At 35.2% G+C, this 26,431-nt stretch overlaps 1 protein-coding gene across 3 annotated transcripts in view; it reads left to right on the plus strand.

Moving 5' to 3' along the window:
* The window catches only part of IL6ST (interleukin 6 cytokine family signal transducer), a 55,535-nt gene that overhangs the window by 25,379 nt on the left and 3,725 nt on the right, over nt 1-26,431 (plus strand). The window contains exons 4-16 of one of the 3 annotated variants that reach the window (XM_080804168.1): nt 3,706-4,011; nt 4,901-5,021; nt 11,267-11,433; nt 11,968-12,122; nt 13,836-13,995; nt 15,887-15,969; nt 16,610-16,820; nt 17,537-17,719; nt 19,373-19,474; nt 19,650-19,796; nt 20,109-20,249; nt 23,436-23,532; nt 25,833-25,914. In XM_080804168.1, the coding sequence (XP_080660294.1) occupies nt 3,706-4,011; nt 4,901-5,021; nt 11,267-11,433; nt 11,968-12,122; nt 13,836-13,995; nt 15,887-15,969; nt 16,610-16,820; nt 17,537-17,719; nt 19,373-19,474; nt 19,650-19,796; nt 20,109-20,249; nt 23,436-23,532; nt 25,833-25,914 (1,955 nt within the window). Of the gene's footprint in view, nt 1-3,705; nt 4,012-4,900; nt 5,022-11,266; nt 11,434-11,967; nt 12,123-13,835; nt 13,996-15,886; nt 15,970-16,609; nt 16,821-17,536; nt 17,720-19,372; nt 19,475-19,649; nt 19,797-20,108; nt 20,250-23,435; nt 23,533-25,832; nt 25,915-26,431 lie in introns of those variants that run through there. The other 2 variants (XR_013966864.1, XM_080804169.1) reach the window with 2 other exon arrangements.

A 26,431-nucleotide genomic window follows, 5' to 3' on the forward strand; every position in this document is an offset into this window, starting at 1 on the left:
TCTTTTTGAACACTTAAAGTGACATAAGACTTACTGTGAAAATTACTGTTATTTAGAAAATATTTTCCTTATTCTTGAGCTCAAATTTTCCTTGTAACTTTTTCCCATTATCCCTAGTTCTGGAGTAGTTCCACTTTCTCTTCCCACTGTTCAGCTTTTAGAAAATACTGAAGGACTGCTTTCATGTGTCTCTAAGGCCTCTCTTGCCCAAACTAAACTTAACCAGTTGTCCTAGTTATTCTTCATAGGACTTGGCTTCTAACCCTGTACATGTTGATTACCCTCCTGATTCTTCTCTTGGTTGCCCATAGCACATTCCAAATACGAGACCATTACACCTCTCATACTTACCAGCTATAGGACTTAGGCCAGTTACTTGACCTGTGTCAGTTTCCTGATTTAAAAAATCACCATAATAATAAAAAAAAAATCACCATAGTAATTGTTCCTGACTCCTAGGGGTATTGTGAGAATTAAATGAGTTACTATACACAAGCCATCTGGACAGTGCTTGGCCCAGAGTAAACGTTAAGAAAAGGGTAGTAATTATGTAATTGTTACTGAGGTTTTAATGAAAACGCACTTAAGAAAAAAAGTAAGTTTAATGTACCAGAACTGGACGTGGTCTGAGTGGAGTGATTTTATTTTTACTTTGATCTGAGCATCATTCTTACTCAGCCAGCATAGTTTTTGGCCAGCTAAGATAAACTGTAGTTTCAGTTAAGTTACTTATTGGTCAGTGAAATTCTTAGGTTTTCACATGAATTACTTTTAAGCCATTTCTCTCTTACCCTATATTTAATCTCAGCCTGAATAAGAGAGATTTTGTTCTCTAGCAAATTTCATTATATTAGTTTTGGCCTCTTAGTCTAATCTTCTAAAATAATTTTAATTCTAATATTAACATCCAGTGTTAGTGATCTTTCATAGCCTAGTCCTTTGCTAATTCGGGGGGTGTATGTGTGTGTGTGTGTGTTCTGCCAGATTATTGAAAAAAATGTTCAGAATAACAGAAGTAATGTTATTGCTGCCTCACAAATTACTCTAAAACTTCATGGCTTTAAATGACAGTAATTATTACTTCTCACAGTTTGTGTGTGTCGGGAACAAAGTTGGGCACAGCTGGATTATTTCATCTTTGCTCTATGATGTCTGTGGTGGGGAGTCGCTTGGAATGTTCAAAGATTGGGGACTAGAATAATCTGAAGGCACTCTCATTTATATGTCTGGTATTGATTCTGGCTATAGGCTAAGGGCTTTGCTAGGCTTGTTGGTCAGAACACCACATGTGGTCTCCCCACGTGGCCTTGGCTTCCCTGCAACATGTGACTGAGTTCAAGGACAGATGTCCCAAGAGAAAAAGAATGCTGGTTGAAAGTTGTATTCTTCTAATGATCCTAGCTAGTCACATAGCACATTCCATTGGCTGGGGCAGACATAAGCTCCCATGCAGATTTGAGGGCAGGAGGGAATATTGACCCCATTTCTTTGCGGAAGGAGTATCAGTCACATTGTAAGAAAAACATGTGGGATGGGATAAATACATAGGTGTGACCATATTTGGAAAATACAGTCTGCTGCAAGGACTGAAAACAGGTACTTGGGCATACTCCATTGAAGACCTCTGTCTCACTGACTTCTTTTTTGTGGAAGTTTATATATATGAGTAATCAGTTAAGGATGTCTCTTTTGAACCTATGAAATTTCTGTGTGTGTAGATCAATAACAGCCAGATACCAGAAGTTCTGTGATGTTCAGCTGTTACCTGTTATGGTATATTCTAATCCATATTTCTTCATCTTGTCTACATGATCCAACTAAGTTTATCAAATGCCTTTTTAAAATTAAAACACTCTCTTTCTACAATTTAATCTCAAATAGCCTGTTAGCCCTGTTAAAATGGGATTAATTTGGCATAGGATGATTTTAATGAGTCTGTGTTTCACTTTGGAACATCTGCTCATTTCTAGTATCTCTCTCATTCTGTGTGATTAAAAATTAATACCGAGTCTGTAGTTACATCTTAGGCTTTTTAGTATTCTAAAATACATTTCATATTTACTGTACTTTATTACTTTAGCGAAAGTAAGTAAAACAGGAGTGATTTTACCAAGGAATAAAGTGAAGTCTAGGGAGTTGTTGGCAAAAGGATTCACTAGGGAAAGTTGCCTTCTGTTTCTGGGCAGTGAGGCTAGAGTCAAGCCAAGTAGTTAGGATTTTATCTTTGATGGTGTAGGCAGCCATTAAATAATTTAAAATACGGAAATAGTATGATCATTTTGAATAGTAACTCTGATAGCAGCATGTAAGATAAACTGGAAGGAGGTCAGACCATGGTATAATGGCCTGAGCTTCAGCAGGCAAAAGGGACTGGTAAGAAAGAGGTTGACAGACATATTAAGAAATAGAACCAGGGGCGCCTGGGTGGCTCAGTGGGTTGGAGCCTCTGCCTTCGGCTCAGGTCATGATCCCAGGGTCCTGGGATCGAGCCCCGCATCGGGCTCTCTGCTGAGCAGGGAGCTTGCTTTCCCCCTCTCTCTCTGCCTGCCTCTCTGCCTACTTGTGATCTCTGTCTGTCAAATAAATAAATAAAATCTTTAAAAAAAGAAAAAAAAATAGGACCAACCAGACTGAGTGCAATAGTATGAAGTTGGAAGAGGTATTGAAGGCGACTACAAGGCCTAGATGACTGGCTATAAATAGTCTGTTAGCAGAGGTAGAGAGATAAGAGTAAGTTTGAAAGGGACTGTGATACATAAAAGTTTTAGATGTGTTCGTCTTTTTTCTGTTTAAGATTTATTTGAGAGAGTGGGTAAGTAGGGGGAAGGGCAGAGGGAGAGAATCTCAAGCAGACTCCCCACTAAGTATAGAGCCTGACGTGGGGCTCGATCCTGCGACCCATGAGATGACAACCTGAGTCAAAACCAAGAGTCAGACGCTCTTACAAGTTGGGCTGCTCAGGTGCCCTTTAGATGTGTTAAAGTAATTAGGAAGGATTTCAGGTGGGATATGTCTTGCAAGTTACTGAGAACAGTAAGAAGTTAGAGCTGGAGATAGGGATTTAGCTGCCATCAGCATGGAGTTAGGTGATAGCTAAAGCATACACTTCTGGTATAGTTCTTTTTATGCAGGCTGATTTTGTTCTGTTTTTAATATGGGATTTTATCCCATTTATTGTTAAAACTAATTTATTTGGCCATCTTGTTCTATGTTCTTTATGTTCTTTGTTGTTCTGTTCTATATCCTTTGTTGTCTGAATTTTGATAAATGAACATTGTCTCCTACCTTCCCTGGCCCCATCCATACCCCTAACACCATTCGGGACTGGAGAGGAACAGAGCCTACCACTGCTTCTTTGCTGGAGGGTGTAATTTAGACAGACCCTGAGTCTGAATCAAAGAATGGGATTGGTGGTAGAGTAAGTGTGAATCATGCTGCAGGCAGTCTGTGTTTCCTAAAGCAAAGTCAGAATGTTACATAAAAAGGCTGAAGCTTACACAGGTCTCTTTTTCATCAGCCTTGTAATTTGTATATTTCTTTACAAATTGAGGCACTGAATTCTGGCCATATTATTTTTTCACTGTGTAATTCTTTTTTGCTGTCTTCAAGAGATATTTTAGTGAAGATTGAGGACTGCATTGATAAATAACATTTTATACCAGAATAATTCAGTCCATTTTTCTATTTTCCCTTGTTCCTTTTCAGGTGAACTTCTAGATCCATGTGGTTATATCAAACCGGAATCTCCAGTTGTACAGCTTGGTTCTAATTTCACTGCGGTTTGTGTGCTAAAAGAAAAATGTATGGATTATTTCCATGTAAATGCTAGTTACATTTTCTGGAAAACAAACCATCTGACTGTTCCTAAAGAACAATATACCACCATAAACAAAACAGCATCTAGTGTCACATTTACAGATATATCTTCATTGAATACTCAGCTGACTTGCAACATTCGTACATTTGGACAAATTGATCAGAATGTTTATGGAATCAGAATAATTTCAGGCTGTAAGTTTTGTTTTATTTTGTTTTTGTCTTATTTCAGACTTTGTTATGACTGTTGAATCACATTTGTAATGTCTCTTGGTCTTTATGAAATGCAGTTATTTGTTGGCTTTATTGACTTTTGGACATGCTTTTTTTTAAAAAAATAAGTTTTGAAGTGGAAGTCCATTTGCATTACTGCTGTACAAAAAGCTTGAAGAGTAACATATCCTGAAAGTCAAGTATCTCAGTTTCCTAGAAAAATGTTCGTACATGAGACCCACAAAAAACAGTTCTTGAATTGAAATTTGTCAGTGTATCCATAGTAATTTTCAGTACCCTTTAATGGGTGAGGAGATCACATACAAAGCAACTATCCGAAGGTGATGTAAATACTGGAGAACGTCCTTTTGTGTCAGAGTAAACTTAGTCTGCTCCAAGAGTAGCTTGTCAAATTTATGGATCCCCAAGACCATAATTTTGGTATTTGCTTTTCCTCAACAGAGTTTAAGAAAACAATAGGAGGAGAAATATAAGTAAATCATTTGTTTCCATTTAATTGCCTCTTACTAACATGCAGTAATACTTTATAAAATACACTTCATGGGGAAATCAGTTAATATTCTTAACTAGTTACAAATGAAAGTTGATTTTGTGTAGAAAATTAATTTGAAACATGCTAGTTAGTGACAGTTACAGAAAATTTGTATTAATCTAAAAAGTATGAGTTTAAATAGAAAAGATGAATTTTTTAGTCACTAGTCTTTCATTATGTCCATACATTTTGCTAATGTTTGGGGGTTTTTTTGTTTGTTTTTCATCTAATTTAGGTTGCAAATGTCTTGGGTAGTATATAAATTGCATGTTACTTGTGGGAGAAAGCTTTTGAAAATTGCTCATTTTTCCCTTTTAGTGCCTCCAGAAAAACCTAAAAATTTGAGTTGCATTGTGAATGAAGGAAAGAAAATGATGTGTCAGTGGGATCCTGGAAGGGAAACATACCTGGAAACGAACTTCACTTTAAAATCTGAATGGCAAGTTGTTTTTAAGTTTTTTGTACGTTGAACTTAATAATTTGTCATTGGTGCTAGAGTTTTTATTTCTTAAGGTGGAAATGCTAAATGCAAATTTTTGTCTAAGCTTTTATTTTAGAGCATCTGAAACAAAAAAGTGAAAAGAATAGTGTAATAAATTCCCATGTATTCATCATCCAGCTCATGACCAGTCTTCTGTATACCCCACCCCAAATTATCTTAAAGGAAATCTGAGACATCATATCATCTCATCCATAAATATTGTAGTTCATACTTCTGAAAGATAGGGATACTTTAAGACACGTAACTTTATACCATTATTATACCAAAATATAACTGAAGAAACTTCGATAGATTGTCCCATTTTCAGTTAGTTTCTTGTTTTCCTCAGATGTTTCATGAATATATGTGTATACATACTTTTATAATTTTTTTATTTGAGTATAGTTGACACACAATGTGAAAACAGTTTCAGCCATACAGTGTGGTGATTGAACTCTGTATCTTAGGCAGTGCTCACCACAAGCATAGCTTCTGTTATCATACGACACTTTTAAAATGGCATTGTATTCCCTATGCTGTGACACAAATATTTGTATATATTTTTACAAGTCATCAAATCACAATCTCTGTAATCTCCATGCATTACAAATTGGTTTTTTTTTTTTTAAACCACAGATTCTGCCTGGTTTTCTTTCTTTCTTCGCAATTCAGTTGTTAAAGTAACTGTTACACATTGTTTAACATAGTCCTCTATCCTTTTTTTTTTGCCCTAGAAATCTCTATTAAGTCTAGACACTTGATCAGATTCAGGTTTTTTGTTTATGTTTTGTTTTTCCAAAAGTAATTCGTAGGTGTGATATATACTTCTTAATTCTTTTTCTCCCCTTTTTCTTTTCTTTTCTTTTCTTTTCTTTTTTTTTTTTTTTTAGGTGAACATCACACCATATTTTACCTTAATTGAAAGTGGAGTAATAAGCAATTAGACAATTTATGTCTGCTGTTTTGTCAGTCATTTTTATCTTTCTCAGTTTTATTATGAAATCATTGATACACATTACTGAATAAGTTTAAGCCATATAGCATAGTGGTTTGATTTACCTAAATTGTGAAATAATTCCCACAATAGGTTTATCTAACAACTGTCTTTTTGTATAGATACAAAGAAAAAAAAGGAAAAAAATTTTCTCCTTGGGATAACTCAAAGGATTTACTCTCTTCGCATCTTTCCTATGTATCATACATAGTGTTGGTTGTAGTCATGTTGTATGTCACATCCCTAGTACTTAGTATCTTAGAATTAGAAGTTTGTACCTTTTGACCAGCTTTGTCCAGTTCCCCCTCTCCCCACCCTCTGCCTCTGGTAACCATAAGTTCTTTTTTGTGTGTGTTTGGTCATTTTGTTGGTTTGTTTTACGGTCCACAGATAAGTGAAATCATAAGTACTTGTCGTTCTCTTACTTCACTTAGCATAATCTCTTGTTGAAAATGTAGGATTTCTCCATTTTTATGGCTGTCTAATAGTCCATCATGTACGTGTATCGCACAGCTTCTTTATCCATTCATCCATTGATGGACACTTAGGATGTTCCCATGTCTTGGCTGTTGTAAATAATGTATTATGAACAAGTGGGTATAGATACTTTTTGAGGTAGTGTTTTTGATTCCTGGATCAAAAATGCCTCGATCATGTGGTAGTTTTATTTTTAGTTTTTTTAGGCTCTTCCATCTTTTTCATAATTGGCTTAAGCACTTTACAGTTTGACCAACAGTGCATAAGGGTTCCCTCTTCTCCACATGCAGACCAACATTTGTTATCTTTTAAATGATGGCCATTCTCCATAGGCATGAGGTGATATTACAGTTTTAAATAACATTCTTCACATGACAGGCGATGTTGAGTGTCTTTTCATGTACCTATTGCCTCTTCATATTACCTTCTTTAGAGAAATGCCTGTTCAGGTCTTCTACCGATTTTTTATTTTTATTTATTTATTTATTTATTTATTTATTTATTTATTAAGATTTTATTTATTCATTCGACAGAGCAAGAGAGATCACAAGCAGGCAGAGAGGCAGGCAGAGAGAGAGGAGGAAGTAGGCTCCCCGCTGCGCAGAGAGCCTGATGCAGGGCTAGATCCCAGGACCCTGAGATCATGACCTGAGCCGAAGGCAGAGGCTTAACCCACTGAGCCACCCAGGCGCCCCTCTACTGATTTTTTATTCTTTTGCTGTTGAGTTTTAGAGTTCTTTATATATTATAACTGTTAACCCCTTATCAGATCTATGGCTTCCAGGTATTTTTTCCTATTCTGTAGGTTGTCTTTTCACTTGGTTAATGGTTTCTATGCAGATTTCTATTTTTTATTATTATTTTTTAAAGATTCTACTTTTTTATTTGTCAGAATGAGCACACAAGCAGGCAGGGTGGCAGGCAGAGGCAGAGAAGTAGGCTCCCTGCTAAGCAAGGAGCCTGATGCAGGACTTGATCCCAGGATCCTGGGACCATGACCTGAGCCAAAGGCAGCGGCTTAACCGACTGAGCCACCCAGGCATCCCCAGATTTTTATCTAATTTTTTAAAAAATTTATTTGACAGAGCAAGAGAGCACATGTGGGAGCTGGGGGGGAGTAGCAAAGGGAGAAGGAGAAAGCAGGCTCTTCGCCTATTGGGGAGCCCAATATGAGGCTTGATCCCAGGTCTCTGGGATCACGACCTGAGCCAAAGGTTGATGCTTAACCGACTAAACTACCCAGGCACCCCGCATTTTTAGTTTAGCGTAGTTGTACTTGGGTGTCTCCTATTGTTGCTTGTGCTTTTGAGTGTCATACCCAAAAAATCAGTACAATGGCCCATGTCACAGAGCTTTATTCTTACATTTTCTTCTAGGAGTTTCAGGATTTAAAGTCAGAGATTTAAATCTTTATTCCATGTTGAACTCATTTTTGTGAATGATACAAGATAGGGGATAATTTCATTCTTTTGTAGGTAAATATCCAGTTATCCCAGCACTATTAGGAATTCCCCTGGGTCCCTTGTCAAATATTTGGCATAATTAATTGAATTGTGCTTGGGTTTATTTCCAGGCTTTTAGTTCTTTCCACTGGTCAGTCTATTTTTAATGCTAGTACTATACTGTTTTGATGACTAACTTCATAGTATAGACTGAAATCAGAAAGTGTGGTGTTTGCCAGCTTTATTCTTTTTTTCCCTCAGGATTTTTTTTTTTTTTTTGACTGTTCAGTCCTTTGTGTTTCCACATAAATTTTAGAGTGTTTTTCTGTACTTTTGTAAAAAATTGCCATTACAATCTTGATAAAGATTGCATTGAATCTGTAGATGGCTTTTGGTGGTATTAATGTTTTAACAATATTAATTCTTGGAATTTGTGGGCACAAGGTACCTTTCCATTTATTGTGTCTTTGACTTCTTTCATCAATGTCTTACGGTTTTCAGAATAGAGGTCTTTTACCTCCCTAGTTAAATGTATTCCTATTTTATTGTTTCTGACGCTTGATAGATTTGATTTCTTTTTTAGAAAATTCATTGTAAGTGTATAGAAGCACTACTGATTTTTGTATTTTAATTTTATATTGTGCAACGTTACTAAATGCACTCATTAGATCTAACATCTTTTGGTTGAGAGCTTTTGTTTTTCTGATACTAAGATGGAGAGGTGGTTTCAGGTACTGTTGTCAGCTTGATCCCATTCTTTATAAAGTTTCCTTTTTTCTTTTTTTTTTTTTTAAAGACAGGTTTTGTTTATTGGACTTGGCTTTGATATGACTGACACACACTGCATGCATAGTACAAATTGATCTTAAACAGTTCTTGACAGCAGTTTTCATCAAAAGCTGGAAGAACTCTGCAGTGAATGCTTATACAGATCCATCTTTAGATCCTATAATTAACATTTTACTGTGTTTGCTTTATCACATATGTGGTGTTTATGCATGCTTCTCTCCACCTATCCATCTTTTTTTTTTTTTTTTTTTTACTTATTTCAAAGTGACTTGCAGGCGTTAGTATATTTCACCCTTAAACACTCCAGCATTTACATTATTAAGTAGCTGTAATTAAATACTTAACAGGTACATTTTTGGTTTTTGGTAAAATTTATGTGCATCTTTAAATATAACTAGATACCTAAAGCGTATCAATCAGTGACCTTTGACTAGCATAGTTACATAACTTAGACCTTACCAAGGTACAAAACATTACTCATACCCCAGAAAGTTCACTTCTGCTCCTTCCCAGTCAGTCCTATCCACCACCCTATCTCACCCCGTCCCACAAAGCAACTACTGCAGTGATTTTCTTCACTGTAAATTTTTGTTTGTTCTGACTGTCATGTAGATGCAATCATACAGCATGTACTCTTCTGTGAAAGGTTATGACTCAGCAGAATAGTTTTGGGGATTTAACCATGTTGCTTCCCATTAGTTTTTCATTTAAAGGTTGGAGCCATCAGTGATCGTTCCTTGTACATGAGGTAAAAAATAGTGGTATTCTTTTTGTAAAAACCTGATAATACTTAAAACTTCTTTCATCAACTATTGGTTACCCTGAGGTACAGTTCATAGAGAGAAGCAAAATGGTATTAATGTTTTCCCTTTCTAACAGTTTTATAAAGCGTTAGTTCCCTAGCATCCTCCAAAGATGGTTTTTTTTTTCCCCCTTCATTACGAATTCATACTGAAACACATTTTATGTGTTTCAGTCCATTACTGTTATTTTTCTTGATACTTAACATTGCCCCATCTTTGGTTAGGAACCTACTCAGGTTGGCTTTTCCTTTTGACTTCACTCACTAGTCTTTGATAGCTGTTTTCGACAGCTTCCTTCCTTTTTGATATGACATGACTTTTCCAGATTCATCTTAGTATATATGTCCTTTCCCAGGCCTAGAATCAACCATTTCCTAAGTAGCCATGGTTCCATTTAATAGAAAATACTGTTTAGACTATAGTCTGGTGCTAGGGGAGCTTACTGCTGTGGGGTTGTTCTAGGGTTTTATAGCAGAAACAGCTAGGAAATGTTTTTAAGGTAAAATACATCATGCACTAATACTGATATTTCCAGTTTAAAAGCTGGACTACCTGCTTTTACTTAATTTCATCCATCTAACATCTACATCTTCTGTGCTGAAAACCTTAGTCTCTAGCAACACCAATATAATCGTTCTTTGCTTTATCTCATAGTAAGCAGCAGCTGCAAAATAGCAATGCCAATATCAGCATGAACAATATGAATACTAAAAAGAATTTTAATATTGTTTTTCTTCGCCTAAGGATATAGTTAAATGACGTTTTCAAGCTACTTAAAGGGGTGCCTGGGTGGCTCAGTCAGCTAAGCATCTGGCTTCGGCTCAGGTCATGCATGATCCCAGGGGCCTGGGATCACACTCTGAATCAGGCTCCCTGCTCAGCAAGGAGCCCACCTTTCCCTCTCCCACTACCCCTGATTCTGCTCGCTTGCTCTCAAGTAAATAAATAAAATCTTAAAAAAAAATACAAAAATTAAGACACTTAAAATAGTTTCTGTGTGTTAAAGCACGAACTCAATACAAGAGTTCATATGTTTTATTTTGCTTTTGATTTTTAGGAATTTTTTAATTGAGACATAATTGATCTACAATATCCTGTTTATTTCAGGTATACATCATAGTAATTCATAAAAGTTAACCTGTTTGATTGTGGTTTTGACTTAACCTCCTATTTAAAAAAAAATGTGTGTATATGTCTTTTTAATTGCTGCATAATTTAAAATTAAGTGAGTAAATAGTATCACTTGAACGTTTTTCATGATAAAAATCAGAAAGGGTTTGACTGGAAAGAGGCTAAGGGGATTTTCTGGGGTTGACAGAAATTCTTAACCCTGTCCTATCACCTCCTAGTATATTGTGCTTAGAATAATCATAACTGCTTGAAGGAGGACATTGCAGGTACAGTAAGGATTTTTTCAGGAATAGAAAAACAGTAGTAAGGTCACAGGAAATAGATGATTTTTAGAGATGGGTCATTGGGGATAGAGCATAGTATTCTAAATGTAATGTTCTTGGTGTAAAATTTTGAAAAAAAAAAATGTTTTAAGATGCGGATCAAACTCCATTTTAAAGGAAAGCCTGATAGTTCTTAAGAAATTTTATTTTAAGCTTAACAGTCTGGGCCTCATCAGGTAACCTTTTTCACAGTAATTTTTTTAAAACTGTTTTTAATGATCAGTTCTTCCATTTTTGTGTTTAGGGCAACAGAGAAGTTTGCTGATTGTAAAACAAAACGTGACACCCCCACTTCATGCACTGTTGATTATCCTCCTGTGTATTTTGTCAACACTGAAGTCTGGGTAGAAGCAGAGAATGCCCTTGGGAGAGTTACATCAGATCATATAAATTTTGATCCTGTAGATAAAGGTAGTTATAAGTCTGAATTTGAGAATTTATTGGGATATATACAGTGGCTTATTTAGTTTTTTAGATTCTAATTAATATAGAAAAAGCACTTACTTGTTTAATGATTTTTATAAATTTGCTTTAATAACAACATTAAAAATCTGGAAAAATCTTAATAATACAGCTATACTACAGTGGTTTTGACTTTGAATGTTACCTGCTAGTATTTATGCAATTATCAAACGTTTTACAACATAGCAATTATAGTACACGTTTTGTTTTTATTGTCTCTGTCTTTACATATATCATAAATATTTGTCTTTTGATAACTGAACCTGAAAAGATTAATAGGCATATAATAACTTGACAGAACTACAATTTCTTTAGAAACCTTTTCTCTTCATTATAATAGTATGACATTGCATTGTTTTCAAAAGTAATAGTTCATTTGGTAAGAATAAATATGAAATAAAAAAAAAAGTAGTATGTTTGAGTTTGTATAAGAAGTTGTAAAAATGAACCATGATAAATATTCGGATTTATTTTATTCTTCAGTGAAGCCCAATCCGCCACATAATTTATCCGTAAGCAACTCAGAGGAACTGTCCAGTATCTTAAAGTTGACATGGATCAACTCAAGTATCCAGGATTTTATAAGACTGAAATACAACATTCAATATAGGACCAGAGATGCCTCAGTTTGGAGCCAGGTAAATTGCAAGTTACTGTTTATGCAAATAGTCTTGCAACCCTCTAACCTAAAAGTCTGAATATCCTAAGGTTGTGGTTACATGAAATATTTTGCTTGATAATCAACTCTCCTTGATCTGTGTTTCATGCAAGGGCAAACAGGAAGACATTCAGATGGAAAATACAGTTCTGCTTAGTACAGTAGCTTTGAAGTATGGAAGTGATACCAGGTGGTAAGGAATAGTATTTTTGATGGGAGGTGAAAGGAACACAAAAAATGAGCAAATTAAGTCGGGGAGTATATAAAGAGATTATTTGGCTAAGGTAGAGCAGGGGTTGGCAAACTAAATCTGCAAGCCAATTTCAGCCAGCCATCTGTCTTTATAAATAAAGTTTCGCTGGAACACAGCCACACTTTTCTTTTTAAATACTGTCTTTGGCTATTCTGTGCTGCAGCGGACAAGTTGAGCAGTTGGAACAGAGACTGTCTGGCCCACAGCCTAAAATATTTACTATCTAGTGCTTTTTAGAAAGCATGTCAACTTCTTAGTAGAGGAAGGAGTTGTTGGGGAACTTACAAGACTGAAATTAACAGAAGAGTATACCCAAAGATGATGCTGTCACCAAAAGAAGTACTTGGAACTTTTTGACAATCACCATAGCTTGTGCTCCCCATAATATTCTTTGTTACAACTTCATTTGTCACTAACACTGCTTTTCCTTTCTCTTGTTGCAATAATGAGCTCATAAGGATTTGAGCTCATGATCTTAATACTTATGCTCTCCATTCCACTTACTGAAGGACTGGTCAAAATAAAATTAGAAAAAGCAACAAATGAAAATGGATTAATGCTTCATGTTATACAGAGAGGATACATACCTGAACTTCAAAATATTTTTTGATGTCACAGAATCTTAATTCATTAATAATAACAAAAAAATGATACCTGCTTTGTATTCACTACTGAAATATCATAGTAATGAAATACCATAGTAATAGAATTAGTTACTTATCTATATTCTCTCTTTCTGAAAACAAGTTTTGTTTTTCTTGATTGGGCTGGATATCTGCCTTTTTCCTATCCAGAGTTGCACTCTGCTCTTCCCTACTCTGCTTACTCTTGTCTTAGAATGCTGACCTGTATGGATTTCATCTGTGGGTTCACATTCTCTCTGGTTTCTTCGTGAATATGGTTAAAGGAAGCAGGGGATCTGGCAAGAGAGAAAAGTGAGATCAGCATATTTATTTTCCCTGCTTCCTCCTGCAGCTGCCCATTCTCTCAGCCTAAGGCCACTGCTCTACTAAAGTTAATCCCGTCTGACCCTCTTCTCCCAGTTGCTGTTGCCAGCCCTTTTGGCCTGGGGTAATAACAGCTCCAAGCCCCTGAATAATGACCACTATTTAAGGTTTCCCTATACTCTGCCCATACTTCCTTTTAAAACCCTTCTTGAATTCTAATTGGAGGATACTATCTCTAGCTGAAACCCTAAGTGTTATAGGCCCCATGGAAGAAAAATAAATAAATGAAGGATTATTAATAGATGTTTCCATACTTTCCAAATCTACTAACTTCACTAACTTAGCTTTTTGATTTGCATTTATATCTCTCCTGAGCTTGAGTTTAATTTATTAGTCTAGTTTCATTAAATGAATTGCCAAAATGTTAGGGCATTTAGGACAGTTACAATAAATACATGGATTTTTTTTATTAGTTGATCTGCTTTGATTTCAGATTCCTCCTGAAGATACAGCATCCACTCGATCCTCCTTCACTGTCCAGGACCTTAAACCTTTTACAGAATATGTGTTCAGGATTCGTTGTATGAAGGAAGATGGTAAAGGCTTCTGGAGTGACTGGAGTGAAGAAGCAAGTGGTATCACATATGAAGATAGTGAGTAATTAAGATACATGAGGAAATAAAGGTTTTGGAATTAGGACTATGAATTGTATCTGGTTTTAGTAATGTAGACCACCTCCTTATTTTATGACCATTTTATTCAAACTTGTATTTTACACTTCTGTTCTAACATCCAAGTTGTAAAATGTACATGATTGTATTAATCTATTTGATTCCTCATAAAGAAGATATCAGGGAATGACCATGAGAAAACCACTGAACTAACAGTTAAGTCCAGAACATTTTATAAAGGACAGTAGTTCAGAGATATCCCCAAAAGAGAACCATATCCTGACTCATTAAAGTCATACTAACAAAATACACCATAGTCCCTCACTGTCAGAAATACACGTGTACTATGACTTGTTTGTTTCTACCAGCACTTAATAAACCCCTGGAAAATAACCTGGAGTTCTGGTTTATTTTCATTTTCCTTTCCCCACCCCCATGATCAAATGGGGCATATAATACAGAATCCAAAAGTCATAAAAGGGTATATAGGATCCAAGGTAAGATTTCCTGCCCACAGCAGTTAAAATCAGTAATTTCTTTTGTAGCAGTCAAGAACTAGTCCTGTGGCATACAGATTTTTCTTTTTGAACAGTTTTATTCCATAGTTTCACCCTTCAGGTGTCAGTGGCAACAGCTCTGGCTTTAAAACCTCCTGTACCACCACTGTCCCTTCACTTCCAGCTTCACTAGAGGTTAGATAGTGAAGTGAGAGTATCAAAGGCAGAAAAGTAAACTGCCTTTTCCACTAAGATTTTCTCTTGTTCGCATAAGTGACATGAAAGAAAGTAGTTCTGCTATTGCTGATTTGAGGGTCTTCAACTGGATTTCTTTGTCTTGGCTGGGAATTCTTAAACTGGGATCCATGGGGCCTTGAAAGCTGGTGGGTCAGTTGCAGAGGGGAGGTGAGGGGAGGGTGGTTCCTGAACTCAGGCGTGGGCAAAATACTATGGCTAGTGCCTATGTGTGTGTTTTTTTTTGGGGGGGGGGGGAGGGGATGGTGGAAAATCATGAACCATTAGATTAAGCAATTCTTCAATTTAATGAGTGATTCCTCTAGGTTCTTTTTATGTTAGGAAGTCTGTTTGGACTATAACATTTTCATTATAGTTTTCTTGGTCTTTATTTTGTATACTCGTGTGTGTATCTGTACTGGCAACTTTGTCCCTAGCCCTGTCCCCAGCCTTGTGTCCTTTTCTCTGTTTTGTCCTCCATAATTACCTCTATAGTAAATCACATCATTGCTTAGATTTATTCAGATCCTTTCTTATTCTACTGAACCATAGCTTATAATTGCACTTAAAAAATTTCTGAAAAATCGGTTGATTCTATAGGAATTTTTAAAACCTAATTTATTAGCATTTCATACTTGGTTTTATAAAGTGGATTTTCATTTCTCACGGTGATTATGACAGCAACACTGCGAATTCATTTTTATTGTATCTTGTCAACAGTCCTAACATAAAGTAATAAACTTAGCCCACATTTATTCCATTTATGTTGTTTTATATTCATATATACATACATACATATACATACACACATTTAGGAATTTTAAGTATATATTTAAACATAATTTTTCAGTTTGAGTTTCAGCAGTAGGAAATGGTGATCTATCTTTGGTTATACCTTAGGATATGTTTGTAGTTTTACAATTTCAAGATTAGAAAAATAATCCAGTATAATCTAAATTACCAAGTGATCTATTACCCTGACTAAAGGAAGACCCAGGCATAGCATACTAGAGTGGGGAAAATGATAGTTTAAACAGTGACTAAAGAGCAAGAATATTAAGAACAAAGTAAGAGAATAATTTCCAAGATGATATTTTACTGTTAAAAACTTCTATTTTAAAAAGTTCATGTCATTTTTTTAGGACCATCCAAGGCACCAAGTTTCTGGTATAAGATAGAGCCATCCCATACTCATGGCTATAGATCTGTACAACTCATATGGAAGGTAAAAAAAAAAAAAAAAAAAAAATTGCATGTTTATCTTTTGTCACTTACATAATATGGCATTATGAGTGTAGTTTTTTAACTTAAATTTTTATTCATCTCAGTATCAGGAAAACATTTGACAAATAGAAACACAAATCTTTTGTATATATTACATAAACTGCAGGTTATATCTGTTAAATACTTAACGCATTTGTGAAAAGTTCTATGAGAAGGATTTTGTCTGTCATTGAACTTTCCTGAGTGCCTCATAGAAAATAATTTTTAAAGGTTTTGAGTAATGAAATGTATTGCCAATAATAATCGTTGTCAACTCTGTAAGGCTGCAAGCGTATCCATACTAAAAAAAAAAAAAAAAAAAAAATCAGAAATACAATACAATTTACAGCCAGATAGCCACAGTGCAGGTACTATACAGAACTAAAAGCTAATGAAATGGTGCTACTTTTCTTCCTAGTCAGAGTTACGGGTTTAGTCTTAACTTACTATGTAGTAGTTTTACTTAAGGTAGTGAATTGTAAATGAGGTTGCAGGTACCTTTTTTTCAGTTAAACATTTAGAGGTTTTACATAACAGCAGAATTTGTGAACACAGAGAAAACTGATTAACTTTTATTAAATTCTTAAAATATTTTATTACAGACATTGCCTCCTTTTGAAGCCAATGGAAAAATTCTGGATTATGAAGTGACTCTCACAAGATGGAAATCACGTTTACAGAATTACACAGTTAATGAAACAAAATGGACAGTAAACATCACAAATGATCGTTACATAGCAACTCTCACAGCGAGAAATCTGGTTGGCAAATCAGATGCAGCTGTTTTAACTATCCCTGCTTATGACTTTAAAGGTTTGTGTCTGTGAGATGGCGTTGACTTATGGATGGGAAAAGGTGGTTCTTAACGTAGAAGATACTCTGAGGCATAGTACATAGTTAACTTACTCTTTTTTTTTTTAATTTAATTTATTTGACAGAGATGACAAGTAGGCAGAGAGGCAGGCAGAGAGAGGAGGAAGCAGGCTCCCCGCTGAGCAGAGAGCCTGACGTGGGACTCAATCCCAGGACCCTGGGATCATGACCTGAGCTGAAGGCAGAGGTTTTAATCCACTGAGCCACCCAGGCGCCCCCATAGTTAACTTACTCTAAGTGAACAGCCAAGTAATTTGTTTTATTCTTAGGTGGCTCACTTAAACTTTGAAGTAAACTACTTAATTCATTTCAGTCTTTTCTGATTACTTACTGTTTTTTTTTTTAAATACTATTTTAAGACTCTGGGAACCATATATGAATATGACTTAAATATATTGTTCATAGTTTTCAAAGAAGGAAAAAGCCATTTACATATAGAAAACATTTGAAGGATTTTGAGAAAGGAAGCATTTTAGTTTCAAAATAAATTGTCTATATGTAAATTATAATGTGCCTTTATTCATGGAAATACATATTAATATTATATGCTACAAAAACTGATAGAAAGGCTACATGGTTATGTAGATGTAAAATATCAAAATTTCAGATTTTTAATGCTCACTTACCATATCGGTTATTCAACCTTTGTTTTAAAGCTACTCGCCCTGTAAGAGATCTTAAAGCGTTTCCCAAAGATAATATGCTTTGGGTGGAATGGACTGCTCCGAATGAATCTGTAAACAAATACATCCTTGAGTGGTGTGTATTATCAGATAAATCGCCCTGTATCCCAGACTGGCAGCAGGAAGATGGATTAGTACACCGCACCTATTTAAGAGGTATACCTGGTTAGAAAAAATTTAAGTTGATATCCTAATGTCTTACTCTTCAGACAGATTTTTCTTCTACATATTTTTTTGTGCATTACAGATGCTGTGGTCCCCTGAAAAGTTAACATCTAGTTTGCCATATGTGTGACACTCACCAAGTCACATAACCTCGTTCAGTTGCAGGGTCTTTTTATGGACAAAGTGGGGTTAATAGTATTTCTCTTTATAGTTAAGTGTTGCGATCATCAAAGGAACACTTAAACTGTAAAGAGAAATATTATATGACCTCTGCTTGTAATTAGTTGCATTCTTCCTGTACCTGATTTAACTCCCTCATCCTGCAATGAGAAAATATTTTTTCCGTAGCATCTGCATGACTTACACTCTTAAAGCTGTTGAATAGGGGAAGTGGAATTAGAACTCCGATTACCTTATGTCTTTCAACTGGAAGTTGTAATGGACAGAGAGTAATGATGTTGTAGAGCTCCAGAATGGTGGATTACCCTGCTTTTGAAGGTACAACTTATGTGTGGCTTTGAAGTGATAAAACAGCTTTAAAGAGAAAACATTCAGCTTGTATGTGCGCCCCTCCCCCAAGTACGGAAGGATAACCATTAGAATTCAGCTATGAATAATATGATTAATTAGAGAAATGCTGTAAACAAGGACATACCTGTCATAAGGTTTGTGAGTTTGATTTATAAAACAGGTTATTTGGCCTTCTTATTTAATAAACAATTTTAATTAATTTGGTTTCTTCTCAGCCTCATCAAAAGCAAGGTAGAGCTAGAGGGAATACCTACATTGGTAATAACTGGACAATAGAAATGTTTTTAAGATAGCATAGCATAATCTCCAGAGACTGCAGGTTGCATAGGGAGCCCTAATAGTTCATAGCTCTGATAACATCACTGTATTACAGCAGAACATAACACTTACTCATCATCTTGATAATACTGAGTCATCAAGAAAAAGTAAAATTACTCTGTTTAAGAAAGCAGCGGAGCATATATAACTTTTTAACTTTATAAGTAATAGTTAAGGAAATAAAAGTTCTTACTGAATGTGTAAACTTCAGTAAAATAAATACTTTATTTTCTGATGTGGACAGGTAAAATTCTGTAAAAAAGAATTTAAAAATTTTTTACTATTGTGTATCGGGAATAGATTACTTTGTTAATTTGAAGAGATCATAAAGGATTTATAAATAATAACTTCAAATTTTTTTTTTAACTTTTGGGGGGAAATAGTACTAATTCTTTTTTTCCCAGTGACCTGACAAACCAGGGCCATTTCCCTCGCTCTTACCAGTGGGTCTTCAGGTAGTTCTCAAAGAATTAGTTAAAATATACAAACATTGTCAAACTATAAGACCAGGGATAATTTGAAATCAATGTTTTATTGTAAGTCTGGATAATAACACAATACTTACTTTAACTGACACTATATTTTTTATTTTCATGATACTGGCAATAAAAGTAAGCTTTTATTTAACTTTTACTCTGTTAAGCTTGAATCCAGTACACAAAAAACCATGCTTATTTTAAAAGCTGCAGTTCTAAAAGTTTAATAACCATGAAATTATAATGTAAAAATAACTAATGGAGTTAACACTTTCTATTATGGGGAAAAAAATGCTTCCTCTTCCTCTTCTTTCTTTAGGGAACCTAGCAGAGAGCAAATGTTACTTGATAACAGTTACTCCAGTATTTGCTGATGGACCAGGAAGCCCCAAATCTATAAAAGCATACCTTAAACAAGCTCGTAAGTCCAAACTCATTTTCTTTGAAATATGTTGTTTGCTATTAACAAAGACATTCTATCTTTTTAAAATAAGTGTATGTCTTACAGTGTTCAAATAAAATAACTAAATTCTAGTGAATACTAGTAATAATACTGAATTATAATGATTTTCAGTTATCAAATACTTCTATTCTAGCACCTTCCAAAGGACCTACAGTTCGGACAAAAAAAGTGGGGAAAAATGAAGCTGTCTTAGAGTGGGACCAACTTCCTGTTGATGTTCAGAATGGATTTATCCGAAATTACACTATATTTTATAGAACCATCATTGGAAATGAAACTGGTAATAAAACTATCAGTTATTAAAAATTACTGGTTTTTTCCTTAAGCTTTTAAATATTAAGTCTCACTTTCTTAATTATACATCTTAGAGTATATTATCATCAGAAAAGAGGCACCTGAGAATTTGTCTTACGGTTGCTTTCGTGGTCCTGTTAAAGAAATACGGTGTTGTGCTTATCGGAGAAGAGTATGTCAGAGATACGAAAGTTATTTTCTGAAAAATATTTTTTGTGTTTTAATACTTTTTCAATGTCAAAAGCTAAATCAGAAACATTGATCAGTTGAATAAACCACACTTACTGATTTCTTCTAGCTGTGAATGTGGATTCTTCTCACACAGAATATACATTGTCCTCTTTGACCAGTGACACGTTGTACATGGTACGAATGGCAGCATACACAGATGAAGGTGGAAAGGATGGCCCAGAATTCACTTTTACTACACCAAAGTTTGGTAAGTAATGTTGGCTCTTTTCTTCTTTTTCTTTTTAAAGTTTAATCAGACTAAAAGCAGACTTAGATTCATAGAAAAGCATTTTTCATAAATTACGGTTTTTGTATTTATCTGACTTTGGTGGTTTCTTTAAACTATCAAAACTCATGTCTGTTACTTCATTAACTGCTTCTCACTGATTTCATCTATATACTCTCTAAAAGCTGAAAGAATTTTTGTATCTTTCTAAGTGGGTTCATATTTTCACTGGCAAAAATCGAGTGTGGTCTTCTCCTTCTCTTAATCATTTTTATAGGCAGATTGCTGGAAAGATGGCTCCACCCTTCCTGACTCTACTTCCCTTCTCCAGCTCAGTCTTTGACTTCTTGAAACCAGGCCTCCAGCCACCACTCCACTGAAATCTCCCTCACATCCCTCAGGGAAGTCTTCTTAGTTACGATCTCCCTGGCATGCTTTTTCGTCTTTTTTCTGTACTTCTCAGCATTTGAGTCTATTGGCTTCTCCATCCTTGAAACTGCCTCTTGGTCCTTCTATGGAATAGTGCCCTCCTGAGTATTCTTCCGCTCTGGTACTTCCCTTCTTGGCCTCCTTTCCACTCTTCTTTTTAAAAACGGTTTGTATTTTCCAGAGCTCTATTCTCAGCCCCATTTTATTATCTGCCTATTCACACTCCCTGTGACTTCAGCCATCCTCTCTCTCCTTCACAAATAACATTTCTCTTTCCCTGACAAAACCATCCAGGTTTTTGCCAAAGCCAGAAATTTAGATAAGGATGTAGTAAATTTTTTCCTATCTTTTTTGCTTACATAAGCCAAGTATAAAGTCCTGTTGATCATGCCTTCTAAATTACTGCTTTTGCATGCCCTTTGATAATCTCTTTCCTTGACCCTGAGCTTCTCAGGATTTTCTCCATCTTTTTCTGTCTTTTCCTAATGTGAGCTTTTCCTATGTGAGCTTCTCACCTTTTGGCTGTTCTTTAGCCTCCCTAATGCAGACTGAAGCTGCATTCATTCTTTTTCCTACTACATTTTGAATCAGTATAGAAATTACTTATTTTATTATAATTGTATTTACAATGTCCACCCCCAAGTACCACCACAGTGATTGATAAATAGAAACTTCATATTCCTGATTGATTGCTGAATGAGAAAATGAATGCATAACTACATAAAATAGATAATAAAAGATCCTGAGCTTTGCTGTGATATCCAGTAATGAACATCGTTTCTGGAATAAGATTTGTGGTGACATGTTAATAAAATATATGTAACAAGTAATAATTGAAATTGATCTTTAAAAAAAAAAAAAATACCAACTTTTAAAATACTATCCTGGTTGTGAAAGTAACATTCTGTAGAGCAGAAGAAAAATCACTCCTAATCTCTCATCTAGAATAATCTTCTAACATATTTGTATATCCTTCTAGTATTATCTGTGCATACATTTTTTCCCCAAAAATTAGAGCATAGGATTTACTTTATCACCTGCTTTTTTCACTGATCTATTTTGTGGAACTATTGTGGGTTCTTATAACATGTGCCTTGCTCCCAAAGGACCTTACAGTGTATTTGAAGAAATGCAGCATAAGCAAAGTAATTGAATGGAAAGGCATTTGGGCCATGCAGGCAGTAAATAGAGGAGGAAGTTAAAGGTAATTAGTCGGGGCGACTTTCATCATCAAACATTTTATAAAGGAGACAGTACTTGATCCTCAAGGTTAGGATGTGAACAACTAGGAAGAAGAGTGCATCTTAGGACAGAATGTGCAAAGGCCCAAGACATAAAAACATAGTAAGTTTAGCAAGAGTACAGAAGAGGTTCTGCCTGAATTTGATTTGGTATAGATATGAGTATATGAAACCTGAGCATACAAGTAACTAGTATTTGCCAGTCTACGGTTTTTTTCCTGAGCATTGATCTGACTTACTGATTTACGTTAGGCTTTGTAGAAGATAAAGTTACTTACAAAGGGATATGTGTGGTGCAAAGATTAGACTAAGTCAATAGTATGTGACTGCAGTATTATTTTTTATAAAGTCTTCCCATGAAAGACTAATTAGGTGGAGACTGGAGGATTTAACCAGAAACAACTGTAAGGTAAATCATTAAAAAGTAACTCCTATATAAACTATACAATTAGCGATTCATTTGATTAAGCCCTCTTTTAAATGCAGATTAGGGATCATCTGCTATTTAGAAATCTTATGCTTACTGATTTTTAGGTTGTAACTATTCCTACTACTGCCACTCCTTGCACTTAAGATTCTTAAAAATTCTGGGCACCGGATGACTCGGTTAAGCATCTGCCCTTGGCTCTGATCATGATCCCAGAGCCCTGTCACGTCCGGCCTGCTCTAGCTTAGGAAGGAATCTGCTTCTCTCTCCCTCTGCCTTTCCCCACTGCTCATGCTCTCTGTCTGAAATAAATAAACAAGATCTTTAAGAAAAAAAAAACACAATTCCTTAGCCATTTATCAGATATGCCTTTTGTTTTGTTTTTTAATTATTTATCTATTTGAGAGAGCACACAACCGGGGAGGAGGGCAGGGGCGCAGAGAGAGGGAGAGAGTATTTCCAGCAGACTCCTTGCTGAGTGCAGAGCCTGACTTAGGGCTCAATCCCAGTGCCCTGAGATCATGACCTGAGCCAAAAATCTAGAGTTGGACACTTAACCAACCAAACCATCCAGGTGCCCTGATGCCATCTTTTTGAAAATAGTAAATAGCTACTAAAAATTTTGCCTGAACCTTTTATTTTTATTCCTTATAGAGGAGCACATCTGTAGTTCAGTTATTAAGATTGTTTTACAACTTCTCTACTTCTCCCCAGTACTCACAGATCTCAAAGATAAGCTTTTGTAAAGATTCTGCTGAGGGCAGATCATAAATGTAATAAATGGTTAGGTTTGGGAGCTGTAACTTAACTGGGTAGATTATCTGTCCAGTAAAATAAACTTAGTCATTTTATTCCCCTAGCCAACATATAGTTGATGCTTACCCTGTGGCCAGGTTACTGTGTAAGGTATAAAGGGCTAGAAAAGCGGGGGAGAAACCAACCTTTAAGTTAAAAACGCTGCAAAAACTGGATGGTATTTCATCTGTTAACAATCCTCTGGCTGGGAAGTTGCATTATTTGTGTCAACATAGGCATTGACCATTATTTTCTACCTTACCCCTTTGTTTTTAGCTCAAGGAGAAATTGAAGCCATAGTTGTGCCTGTTTGCTTAGTGTTCCTATTGACAACCCTTTTGGGAGTACTGTTCTGCTTTAATAAGCGAGACCTGTAAGTACCCCTGTTTTTATTTTTACAGTTTTTCTGCTGGATTTATGCTCTCTTCTCTCTCTCAATCTCTGGCCCCAAGTAATACTGATTTGCTTTCTTTCTGTGACTGTAGTTCTGCCTTTTCTAGGATTCCATATAAATAGAATCAAATAATACATAATCTTTTTATATTACGTCTTGCATTTCACCTGTTCTTGAGACTTAGTGTTGGATATACTCCTTTTTCCTATTTATTGAATAATATTCTATAGTATAGGTTTATCAGAATTTGTTCAAACATCTGTTACAGAAATTCAGGCTGTTTCTTTGAATTGGGGCTATTGCGAATAATGCTGCCATGAACATTCACCTGCAGATCTTTGCGTGGGCATGTTAACCATTTATCTTTTGTAAATACCTAGTAGTGGGATTGCTGGGTCAGGTGGTGAGTGCATATTTAATTAGGTTCATGAGAAACTGTCAAACTATTTTTCAAAGTGGATATATCATCTTGTATTCTCACCAGCTCTGTGAGCCCTTCCGGTTGTTCCCTATTATCAATACTTGGTGCTGTCACAGTTTTTAATTATAGCTGTTTCATTGTGATCTTAATTTCCATTTCCCTAGTAAGTAGTAATGGGTCTTTTCATGTGCCATTGCTATATATTCTTTGGTGTGGTAAATCTTCTGAAATCTTCTGCCAGTTTTTACATTGGGTTGTTTGCCTGAATACTGAACTGTTAGAGTTCTTTACATACTCTGATTACAGAATTATTTTGAAATGTGTTTTGGAAAGTCTGGTCTTGTGGCTTTGCCTTTTCATTTTCTTCACTGTGAGTTTAGAAAAAGTTTGATTTTGATGAGTTTTATGTCCTACATAGGAAATCTTTGCCTAAGTCAGTGTCATGAATGTGTTCTCCTTTGTTTTCCTCTAGAACTTTAATCATTATAGCCAAAGGTCTATGATCTATTTTTGTGCATGGTATGAGGTCAGGGTCAGGGTTCATTTTCTTGCCCCCCATAGATTCAAGCCTTACTTACTGAAATGTACTTACTTACTTCTTGCCCCATTGTATTGCCTGGATATCTTTGCCAAAGTCAGTTATCCATGTACGTCTAGATTTATTTATGGACTCTGTTCTGTTCCACTGATCTATATGTCAATTATCCTAGTGCCATACTATCTTGTTACTGCTCTGTGGTAAGTTTTGAGAGCAGTTAGTGGAATTCTTCTAATAGTTCATTTTTCAGAATTATTTTGGCTAGAGTATTTGATAAACTGATACTAATACTGATATGAAAAGGGAATTTCCTTAGTCGGGGGGGAAAAAACCCCATTACATGTTGACTGAGATTTTACTGAATCTGTAAGTCAATTTAGAAAAAACTATAATCTGAACAGGAGTTTAAGTCTGCATAAATCACATGTCTTTCAGGGATATGTTAATCTCTCTTTAGGTTTTAATTTTCTTTTGCAGTGTGTTATTTCCAGTGGGATAGGCCTTACACATCCTACATTAAATTCATTACTAAATATCTTTTATACAGTTGTAAATGGCATTTTCAGAAATTTTTGTCTTCTAATAGTTCATTGCTAGAAATAGAAATGCAATTTTTTAAAGAATTTATTGTCCTTGTATACTCAGACCTGGATACATTTCATCTACTCTAGTACCTTTTTGGATTTCTTAGTATTTTTGCTGCTCACCAGTGAAGACAGTTATTGTGATGTTTTGTTTTCAGTTATTTTTCTTGTTACACTGGTTAAGTAAAACTTCGCATTATCACTGGTTTTAAGGGAGAAAGCGTTCAGTCTTTTAGGATTGCATATGATTTGTCAGTGCTTTTTTTGTCATCTGTTGATCATACGATTTTTGTTTAGGTTCTTTATTGCTCTTTATATTACACCCACATTTTATAGTTGTTTCCACAGGAGAGTCTGTCAGTCAGGACCTTATTACTCATCTTTATTTTTATATTTGAACTTCTTCTCAAGGTGACTCACTTCCTGTATACTTAAATACACGTAGGGATCTCTCACTTAGGGTTAGGAACTGTATTAAGGTAAATAAATACTCTGGTGAAAAATCAAGTTTTTTCTGGTAGCTAGGTAAAAATTTATTATGTGGTTTTAGTTGGAAATTGAACATTTGCTTTTGTTGTTGGGAAAGGGGTATACTGTAAGGCTTTGTGACTTGCCACAACTTTTGTTTTTTTAAATTGAATACTTAACAGTTTTTTATTATAGCTAGATTAAGCTCATGTTTAGCATATGTTTAAAACATATGGTTTTACAAACAGCACATTTCTTTTCTCTCCAGAATTAAAAGGCATATCTGGCCTAATGTTCCAGATCCTTCAAAGAGTCATATTGCCCAGTGGTCACCTCATACACCTCCTAGGGTAAGATACAGTGTCTCTGACTTGTTTTATACATGGGCATATTAGGGTACATTTCTAGAGTTAAACCAAATGATGAGCCCAAATTGAGAAATAAACGGTAATAAAGTATTACACATAAACATATTCTAATACTCCTTACTTCTATTAACCTGAAAAGTACTTGATGGAACTTTGAAAATAGAAAAGTTGATGTGTATATACTGCTCTGTGGTGACTGTTGTAAGGCAGGCATTAATTTAACAGTATACCAGTTTAATACTGCTGAAAAGATTTCTAGAAACCTAAATTCTTCTAACCACCTTAAAGCTGAAATATCTTAATTTTACTACCTTCTAATAATCGTTGAATTTTATGTTAAGATCTAGAATACATTTTACGAGATTTAAGTCATTTGAGTTTTTCTATCCTGGTAATCCTAGGCTCCATAGTCTAGTAATGAAAGTAGTCTTTGTACACCAACTTGATTAGGAATTCTGGTGAAATACATTGATTGATGCTTCTCAGAATTATTCCCACA

Source organism: Martes martes (assembly GCF_963455335.1).
Source record: "Martes martes genome assembly, chromosome: 5".
Lineage (NCBI taxonomy): Eukaryota > Metazoa > Chordata > Mammalia > Carnivora > Mustelidae > Martes > Martes martes.